Source organism: Salmo salar, chromosome ssa17 (genome assembly GCF_905237065.1).
Source record: "Salmo salar chromosome ssa17, Ssal_v3.1, whole genome shotgun sequence".
Lineage (NCBI taxonomy): Eukaryota > Metazoa > Chordata > Actinopteri > Salmoniformes > Salmonidae > Salmo > Salmo salar.
In genome coordinates, this window is record NC_059458.1 from 34,591,324 (window position 1) to 34,600,837 (window position 9,514).

At 50.0% G+C, this 9,514-nt stretch overlaps 2 protein-coding genes across 5 annotated transcripts in view; one reads left to right on the forward strand and one right to left on the reverse strand.

Annotated features, from left to right (window-relative positions):
* LOC106595652 (DCN1-like protein 2) overlaps nucleotides 1–963 on the reverse strand; it is a 19,497-nt gene extending 18,534 nt beyond the window's left edge. Inside the window, exon 1 of one of the 2 annotated variants that reach the window (XM_045699578.1) lies at nucleotides 5–137. In XM_045699578.1, the coding sequence (XP_045555534.1) occupies nucleotides 5–7 (3 nt within the window). In that variant the 5' untranslated portion in view covers nucleotides 8–137. Of the gene's footprint in view, nucleotides 1–4; nucleotides 138–818 lie in introns of those variants that run through there. The other variant, XM_045699579.1, reaches the window with a different exon arrangement.
* The window catches only part of LOC106575876 (transmembrane and coiled-coil domain-containing protein 3), a 12,311-nt gene continuing 3,253 nt past the window's right edge, over nucleotides 457–9,514 (forward strand). Inside the window, exons 1-4 of one of the 3 annotated variants that reach the window (XM_045699583.1) lie at nucleotides 457–1,038; nucleotides 1,368–1,468; nucleotides 1,960–2,231; nucleotides 9,089–9,256. In XM_045699583.1, the coding sequence (XP_045555539.1) occupies nucleotides 1,977–2,231; nucleotides 9,089–9,256 (423 nt within the window). In that variant the 5' untranslated portion in view covers nucleotides 457–1,038; nucleotides 1,368–1,468; nucleotides 1,960–1,976. Of the gene's footprint in view, nucleotides 1,043–1,367; nucleotides 1,469–1,953; nucleotides 2,232–9,088; nucleotides 9,257–9,514 lie in introns of all 3 variants that reach the window. The other 2 variants (XM_045699582.1, XM_045699581.1) reach the window with 2 other exon arrangements.

Genomic DNA, 9,514 nt, shown 5'->3' on the forward strand with positions numbered 1-9,514 from the left:
CTACCATTTTATCACCCTCTGTTTGGCCAACTTGATATCCCAATACCCCTTGTACGCCTGCGCGGGAGGTCAGCGCTACCGCAAGGGAAAGTTTGAGGGTCTAAACTGGGACTTGTAGTTCTTGGGATAATCAGTGATCGTGGTCAAGTTGTGGCCTTGTTCTGTGCACTTCTGAACATGGATAGTGATGACATTGTATGCATATAAACAGTTGCATAAAATGTTAATTATGTAAAATAATGTGATTCATCGCAGGTAAAAATGTACTTGCACAATGCTATTGACTAGCTGTGATGAGTTTATGTTCATGGTCTATAGAGCTAGTACAGTAGCTAAATAAAGCAGTCAAACAACTTTATAACTGTGTAGATTTTTCCAAGGGCAGTTACTTGTGAAAAACGCCACCTGATAAAACTACATATCCCAGATATCCGCGCAGATATCCAACCAATCGTTGTGATTTGTTTCGGAAGTGAAGTGAAAAATAACTACAATGTAACATTTTATTACGGTACCGCAAACTTAATTCACCACAAACAACCTGATTAAAATGTTGTTAACATGTTACGAGAAATTGGACTTCAAATTCTCATTTTGTGGAGCTTACTGTCAATGTTGAAGAAGTTAGAAAAGTTCGGAGCCGTACTAACCTGACGTTAGTTAGTTAGCATTAGCCATCAAGCTAACCTAGTAGGCGCGAGCAGGTTTGACAGCTTTCAGCATTCATATCTAACCTTGCTAAAACATCGGGCACGCAAATGTCATTTATAAAGAGCAATAGCGCAATATTGAACAATACATTTGACTCAAATGCATACCTGACAGACGTAGCTAAGCCGTTTGTTGCGGTCAACCGTAGGGGTCTTGGAAATGCATTAAGTTTGTCGCCCTGTGTGTAGTTGAATGCCTGCTCTAAGGCTCAACGTTGGCTAGAGCTATGTGGCGATTGGGGAGGGGTGGCATTACAAGAGCACGATTGTTTTCCCTCTTCTACTGTGGAGTTTAGGACTGAGAGAGGACGACGTAGCACACTAGCTAGTAGGTAGCTGTCTAACATTTTACCGATTTTATTTACCACGAATTTAAGCATAAAATAGCATACCCGCTGAATATGTAATTCAACATTTAAAACCATGATCAGAACACTGTCAGCTGTAACTCCAACCTTGTTTTCTCCAGTGAATGAATGGTCTCTGTACTTCATATGAATATGTAATATTACTGCACAGCTAATGCAAAATACGTGTTGGCTATTTTTGTGTTGTTACGGATGGTTTTCATTATTTAGTGATGTTGGAAATAATTGTATTCTATAAGCCTGTGTGTGTCTACACCTTCATGAACAGTGGTGTCATTGATCAACACAGGTCAGTAGGAGTAGCTGATTCAACCCTGAACTGCGCACGAGGAGGGACATAGGAGTGGTCTGGAATATAAACATAACTAACCCTGACCCATGTACACAAAGGTACTTTGCTGCTAGTATAAATTATAAACGTTTTTTCAAAGCCATAGGTAAAGCATTTGTGAAGTCTTTGGCCTCCATTTTATTGTTGACTCAGTGTGGTGTGACCTGCTTCTTCCCGGAGCTAGCTCGGGCTGTCAGCTGTGTGTGGTGAGGCAGGTAAGTCAGGTGTGATGTGTTCTAGAAGGATATAGGTCAGGTAGTTGTTCCTGAGCAGTTGTTTGAGCAGGTATGAGCCCCGCCCCATCCTCTCTATGGAACTAACCTCTCTGGTGATTCCGCTGGCTGGGAAACATTTATACAGCCTGTGTGTGTTGGGTTTGTTATCATAGCCTTTCTCTTCTCCTGTCTGCCACCAGCCTCTCTCAGTCCATAGTCTTTGTTCTCTCCATTCCTGCTCATAGTCTTTCTTCTCTCTCTCTCTCTCTCTCTCTCGCTCTCACTTTCTCCCCCCCTCTCCCTCTCTGCCCCTCTCTCTTTCTCTGAAGGGGCAGCAGCAGTAGTAGGTTGGATGCGGGTTGTGTGCGCGGTGCTGTGCCTTGGCCTTGTAGGGGCGCTGCAGCGGGACCAGGTAGCTCAACATGCCATCAAGCTGCATCGGGGCAGGAGTGCTGTGGCCAAGCACGCTTGGAGCTGGGTGTCTGATAACTGCCGGCGCCTGGGCAGCCTCATCCGACAGAAGAACACGGCCATTAAGAAGCTAGCTGTGGCTGCAGCCGCTGTGGGGCGAGACCACTCCCTCTCAGATCCAGAGAGACTCTTCCAGGTGTTATTACCTTGTTATTAGAGAGACTACCTGGTTATTACCTTGTTATTAGAGACTTAACTTGTTACCTTGTTATTACCTTGTTATTAGAGACTCTAACTTGTTATTACCATGATATTAGAGAGTCTAATAACTTGTTATTACCTTGTTATTAGAGAGACTCAAATACCTTGTTATTACCTTGATATTAGAGAGACTCAAATACCTTGTTATTACCTTGATATTAGAGAGACTCTAACTTGTTATTACCTTGTTATTTATTAGAGAGACTAAGAACTTGTTATTACCTTGTTATTTATTAGAGAGACTAAGAACTTGTTATTAGAGAGACTAAGAACTTGTTAATACCTTGTTATTAGAGAGACTAATAACTTGTTATTACCTTGTTATTAGAGAGACTCTATCAACTTGTTATTACCTCGTTATTAGAGCGACTTTCCAGGTGAGCTTTTTAACCCCATCTCACCCTAACCTGGTACTTAACTTGGACAGGAGCTCACCTGAGCTGAGTACCAGCACCTCAAATGTTCTACTGCTGGAGCTCCTGCACCTCTATAGCAGTGGCTCCCAACCTTTTTCGGTTACTGTTACCGGAGTACCCCTGAAGTATCCCCTTGTGCATTTTACCAGTAGGCCTATTACCACATGGGTCTCCTCAAGTACCCCGTGTGGATAGGCCAAGTACCCGGTGTGGATAGGCCAAGTACCCGGTGTGGATAGACCAAGTACCCCCGTGTGGATAGACCAAGTACCCCCGTGTGGATAGACCAAGTACCCCCGTGTGGCTAGACCAAGCACCCCAGTGTGGATAGACCAAGTACCCCGTGTGGATAGACCAAGTACCCCCGTGTGGATAGGCCAAGTACCCCGTGTGGATAGGCCAAGTACCCCGTGTGGATAGACCAAGTACCCCCGTGTGGATAGGCCAAGTACCCCCGTGTGGATAGGCCAAGTACCCCGTGTGGATAGACCAAGTACCCCGTGTGGATAGGCCAAGTACCCCGTGTGGATAGGCCAATTACCCCGTGTGGATAAGCCAAGTACCCCGTGTGGATAGGCCAAGTACCCCGTGTGGATAGGCCAAGTACCCCGTGTGGATAGGCCAAGTACCCGGTGTGGATAGGCCAAGTACCCCGTGTGGATAGACCAAGTACCCCGTGTGGATAGGCCAAGTACCCTGTGTGGATAGGCCAAGTACCCCGTGTGGATAGACCAAGTACCCCGTGTGGATAGACCAAGTACCCCGTGTGGATAGACCAAGTACCCCGTGTGGATAGACCAAGTACCCCGTGTGGATAGACCAAGTACCCCGTGTGGATAGGCCAAGTACCCGTGTGGATAGGCCAAGTACCCTGTGTGGATAGGCCAAGTACCCGTGTGGATAGACCAAGTACCCCGTGTGGATAGGCCAAGTACCCCGTGTGGATAGGCCAAGTACCCCGTGTGGATAGGCCAAGTACCCCGTGTGGATAGGCCAAGTACCCCGTGTGGATAGACCAAGTACCCCGTGTGGATAGACCAAGTACCCCGTGTGGATAGACCAAGTACCCCTGGTTGGGAACCACTGCTCAATAGAATATTAGCTCAAAAGTATTGTGGAGCTCCTGCACCTAAATATAATGGAGTAATATGTGGAGTAATATGTTAATAAACATAACTGAACCTTCATATGACCAAGCCAGGGCACTGTTTAGTCAAAACTGACCTTTTAAAATGACTCTTAATCTCCAGATGTGTGTAAATAAAGGAGAGGAAACTACTTTAGAATATTGAGGTGCAGCCCTTGTCTCACCCATCTTACCTTCTCTATCCCGTGTCTGCCAAGTGAACACAGTCTGGTTGTGTTCCTGGTTGTGTTCCAGGTTGTGTTCCTGGTTGCGTTCCTGGTTGCGTTCCAGGTTGCGTTCCAGGTTGATTTTCCAGGTTGCGTTCCAGGTTGATTTTCCAGGTTGCGTTCCAGGTTGCGTTCCAGGTTGATTTTCCAGGTTGCGTTCCAGGTTGCGTTCCAGGTTGCGTTCCTGGTTGCATTCCTGGTTGATTTTCCAGGTTGCGTTCCAGGTTGCGTTCCAGGTTGCGTTCCTGGTTGATTTTCCAGGTTGCGTTCCAGGTTGCGTTCCAGGTTGCGTTCCTGGTTGATTTTCCAGGTTGCGTTCCTGGTTGATTTTCCAGGTTGCGTTCCTGGTTGATTTTCCAGGTTGCGTTCCAGGTTGATTTTCCAGGTTGCGTTCCAGGTTGCGTTCCTGGTTGCGTTCCTGGTTGCGTTCCTGGTTGATTTTCCAGGATGCATTCCTGGTTGATTTTCCAGGTTGCATTCCTGGTTGATTTTCCAGGTTGCGTTCCAGGTTGCGTTCCAGGTTGATTTTCCAGGTTGCGTTCCAGGTTGCGTTCCAGGTTGCGTTCCTGGTTGCGTTCCTGGTTGATTTTCCAGGTTGCATTCCTGGTTGATTTTCCTGGTTGCGTTCCAGGTTGATTTTCCAGGTTGCGTTCCAGGTTGCGTTCCAGGTTGATTTTCCAGGTTGCGTTCCAGGTTGCGTTCCAGGTTGCGTTCCTGGTTGTGTTCCAGGTTGCGTTCCTGGTTGATTTTCCAGGTTGCGTTCCTGGTTGATTTTCCAGGTTGCGTTCCTGGTTGATTTTCCAGGTTGCGTTCCTGGTTGATTTTCCAGGTTGCGTTCCTGGTTGATTTTCCAGGTTGCGTTCCTGGTTGATTTTCCAGGTTGCGTTCCAGGTTGATTTTCCAGGTTGCGTTCCAGGTTGATTTTCCAAGTTGCATTCCAGGTTGCGTTCCAGGTTGATTTTCCAGGTTGCGTTCCAGGTTGATTTTCCAGGTTGTGTTCCAGGTTGATTTTCCAGGTTGCGTTCCAGGTTGATTTTCCAGGTTGCGTTCCTGGTTGATTTTCCAGGTTGCGTTCCTGGTTGATTTTCCTGGTTGCGTTCCTGGTTGATTTTCCAGGTTGCATTCCTGGTTGCGTTCCAGGTTGCGTTCCTGGTTGATTTTCCAGGTTGCGTTCCAGGTTGCGTTCTAGGTTGCGTTCCAGGTTGCGTTCCTGGTTGATTTTCCAGGTTGCGTTCCTGGTTGATTTTCCAGGTTGCGTTCCAGGTTGATTTTCCAGGTTGTGTTCCAGGTTGCGTTCCAGGTTGCGTTCCTGGTTGCGTTCCTGGTTGCGTTCCAGGTTGCGTTCCAGGTTGCGTTCCAGGTTGTGTTCCAGGTTGTGTCCCAAACAGCACCCTGTTCCCTGTGTAGTACACTACTTCTGACCAGAGTTGTATGTTCCCTTGTCCAGCAACAGGAGGCTGCTGAGGGGAGGACGGCTCACAATAATGGCCGGGACTGCACAAATGGAATGGAATGAAACACCTGGAAACCATGGAAACCATGTGTTTGATGTATTTGATACCATTCCACTGATTCAGATCCAGTCATTACCACGAGCCCGTCCTCCCCAATTAAGGTGCCCACAGCTTCCTGTGGTGTACACTCTGAAGGGTCCTAGTCTAGTGTCCTCTCTCTTCTCTCCCCCGTCCAAGGGTCCTAGTCTAGTGTCCTCTCTCTTCTCTCTCCCCCGTTCAAGGTTCCTAGTCTAGTGTCCTCTCTCTTCTCTCTCCCCCGTCCAAGGGTCCTAGTCTAGTGTCCTCTCTCTTCTCTCTCCCCGTTCAAGGGTCCTAGTCTAGTGTCCTCTCTCTTCTCTCTCCCCGTTCAAGGGTCCTAGTCTAGTGTCCTCTCTCTTCTCTCTCCCCTGTCCAAGGGTCCTAGTCTAGTGTCCTCTCTCTTCTCTCTCTCCCCGTCCAAGGGTCCTAGTCTAGTTTCCTCTCTCTTCTCTTTCTCCCCCGTCCAAGGGTCCTAGTCTAGTGTCCTCTCTCTTCTCTCTCTCCCCGTCCAAGGGTCCTAGTCTAGTGTCCTCTCTCTTCTCTCTCTCCCCCGTCCAAGGGTCCTAGTCTAGTGTCCTCTCTCTTCTCTCTCTCCCCGTCCAAGGGTCCTAGTCTAGTGTCCTCTCTCTTCTCTCTCTCCCCCGTCCAAGGGTCCTAGTCTAGTGTCCTCTCTCTTCTCTCTCCCCAGTCCAAGGGTCCTAGTCTAGTGTCCTCTCTCTTCTCTCTCTCCCCCGTCCAAGGGTCCTAGTCTAGTGTCCTCTCTCTTCTCTCTCCCCAGTCCAAGGGTCCTAGTCTAGTGTCCTCTCTCTTCTCTCTCTCCCCCGTCCAAGGGTCCTAGTCTAGTGTCCTCTCTCTTCTCTCTCTCCCCGTCCAAGGGTCCTAGTCTAGTGTCCTCTCTCTTCTCTCTCTCCCCCGTCCAAGAGTCCTAGTCTAGTGTCCTCTCTCTTCTCTCTCTCCCCCGTTCAAGGGTTCTAGTCTAGTGTCCTGTCTCTTCTCTCTCCCCCGTCCAAGGGTCCTAGTCTAGTGTCCTCTCTCTTCTCTCTCCCCCGTCCAAGTCTAGTGTCCTCTCTCTTCTCTCTCTCCCCCGTCCAAGGGTCCTAGTCTAGTGTCCTCTCTCTTCTCTCTCTCCCCCGTCCAAGGGTCCTAGTCTAGTGTCCTCTCTCTTCTCTCTCCCCAGTCCAAGGGTCCTAGTCTAGTGTCCTCTCTCTTCTCTCTCTCCCCCGTCCAAGGGTCCTAGTCTAGTGTCCTCTCTCTTCTCTCTCTCCCCCGTTCAAGGGTTCTAGTCTAGTGTCCTCTCTCTTCTCTCTCCCCCGTCCAAGGGTCCTTGTCTAGTGTCCTCTCTCTTCTCTCTCCCCCGTCCAAGTCTAGTGTCCTCTCTCTTCTCTCTCTCCCCCGTCCAAGGGTCCTAGTCTAGTGTCCTCTCTCTTCTCTCTCTCCCCGTCCAAGGGTCCTAGTCTAGTGTCCTCTCTCTTCTCTCTCTCCCCCGTCCAAGGGTCCTAGTCTAGTGTCCTCTCTCTTCTCTCTCCACAGTCCAAGGGTCCTAGTCTAGTGTCCTCTCTCTTCTCTCTCTCCCCCGTCCAAGGGTCCTAGTCTAGTGTCCTCTCTCTTCTCTCTCCCCAGTCCAAGGGTCCTAGTCTAGTGTCCTCTCTCTTCTCTCTCTCCCCCGTCCAAGGGTCCTAGTCTAGTGTCCTCTCTCTTCTCTCTCTCCCCGTCCAAGGGTCCTAGTCTAGTGTCCTCTCTCTTCTCTCTCCCCCGTCCAAGGGTCCTAGTCTAGTGTCCTCTCTTCTCTCTCCCCCGTTCAAGGGTCCTAGTCTAGTGTCTTCTCTCTCTCTCCACCATCCAAGGGTCCTAGTCTAGTGTCCTCTCTCTTCTCTCTCCCCGTTCAAGGGTCCTAGTCTAATGTCCTCTCTCTTCTCTCTCCCCCGTCCAAGGGTCCTAGTCTAGTTTCCTCTCTCTTCTCTTTCTCCCCCGTCCAAGGGTCCTAGTCTAGTTTCCTCTCTCTTCTCTTTCTCCCCCGTCCAAGGGTTCTAGTCTAATGTCCTCTCTCTTCTCTCTCCCCCGTCCAAGGGTCCTAGTCTAGTTTCCTCTCTCTTCTCTTTCTCCCCCGTCCAAGGGTCCTAGTCTAGTGTCCTCTCTCTTCTCTCTCCCCAGTCCAAGGGTCCTAGTCTAGTTTCCTCTCTCTTCTCTTTCTCCCCCGTCCAAGGGTCCTAGTCTAGTGTCCTCTCTCTTCTCTCTCTCCCCCGTTCAAGGGTCCTAGTCTAGTGTCCTCTCTCTTCTCTCTCCCTGTTCAAGGGTCCTAGTCTAATGTCCTCTCTCTTCTCTCTCCCCCGTCCAAGAGTCCTAGTCTAGTGTCCTCTCTCTTCTCTCTCCCCAGTCCAAGGGTCCTAGTCTAGTGTCCTCTCTCTTCTCTCTCTCCCCCGTTCAAGGGTCCTAGTCTAGTGTCCTCTCTCTTCTCTCTCTCCACGTCCAAGGATCCTAGTCTAGTGTCCTCTCTCTTCTCTCTCCCCCGTCCAAGGGTCCTCGTCTAGTGTCCTCTCTCTTCTCTCTACCCCGTCCAAGGGTCCTCGTCTAGTGTCCTCTCTCCTCTCTCTCCACCGTCCAAGGGTCCTAGTCTAGTGTCCTCTCTCTTCTCTCTCTCCCCCGTCCAAGGGTCCTAGTCTAGTGTCCTCTCTCTTCTCTCTCTTCCCCCGTCCAAGGGTCCTAGTCTAGTGTCCTCTCTTCTCTCTCTTCCTCGTCCAAGGGTCCTAGTCTAGTGTCCTCTCTCTTCTCTCTCTACCCCGTCCAAGGGTCCTAGTCTAGTGTCTTCTCTCTCTCTCCACCGTCCAAGGGTCCTAGTCTAGTGTCCTCTCTCTTCTCTCTCCACCGTCCAAGGGTCCTAGTCTAGTGTCCTCTCTCCTCTCTCTCCACCGTCCAAGGGTCCTAGTCTAGTGTCCTCTCTCTTCTCTCTCTCCACCGTCCAAGGGTCCTAGTCTAGTGTCCTCTCTCTTCTCTCTCTCCCCCGTCCAAGGGTCCTAGTCTAGTGTCCTCTCTCTTCTCTCTCTTCCCCCGTCCAAGGGTCCTAGTCTAGTGTCCTCTCTTCTCTCTCTTCCTCGTCCAAGGGTCCTAGTCTAGTGTCCTCTCTTCTCTCTCTTCCTCGTCCAAGGGTCCTAGTCTAGTGTCCTCTCTCTTCTCTCTCTACACCGTCCAAGGGTCCTAGTCTAGTGTCTTCTCTCTCTCTCCACCGTCCAAGGGTCCTAGTCTAGTGTCCTCTCTCTTCTCTCTCCCCCGTTCAAGGGTCCTAGTCTAGTGTCCTCTCTCTTCTCTCTCCCCGTTCAAGGGTCCTAGTCTAGTGTCCTCTCTCTTCTCTCTCCCCTGTCCAAGGGTCCTAGTCTAGTGTCCTCTCTCTTCTCTCTCCCCTGTCCAAGGGTCCTAGTCTAGTGTCCTCTCTCTTCTCTCTCCCCTGTCCAAGGGTCATAGTCTAGTGTCCTCTCTCTTCTCTCTCCCCTGTCCAGGTTCACACTCTGGAGGTGTTCCAGAAGGAGCTGAATGAGAGCGAACGCTCAGTCTTCCAGGCGGTGGTGGGCCTGCAGAGGGCGCTGCAGGGAGACTACAGGGACGTGGTTAACATGAAGGAGAGTAGCCGTCAGAGACTGGAGGCCCTCAGAGAAGCAGCCATTAAGGTGAGGGCAGGAAGAGCAGAGCAGCCATTAAGGTGAGGGCAGGAAGAGCAGAGCAGCCATTAAGGTGAGGAGAGGAGAAACTTGGTTTTGATAGGAAGGTAGTGAATGTGATTAGTCGGTCTCCGTGGTAACAGCCGGGCAGAAAGGTTCTGTATTCTGACCAGCTGGAGAGGTTGGAACTCTTATCTCTGATTGGATGAGCCAGAGCAGGGGCAAGTGGGGCACAGCATTACTCTGCAAAATACACTGCTATCTGTG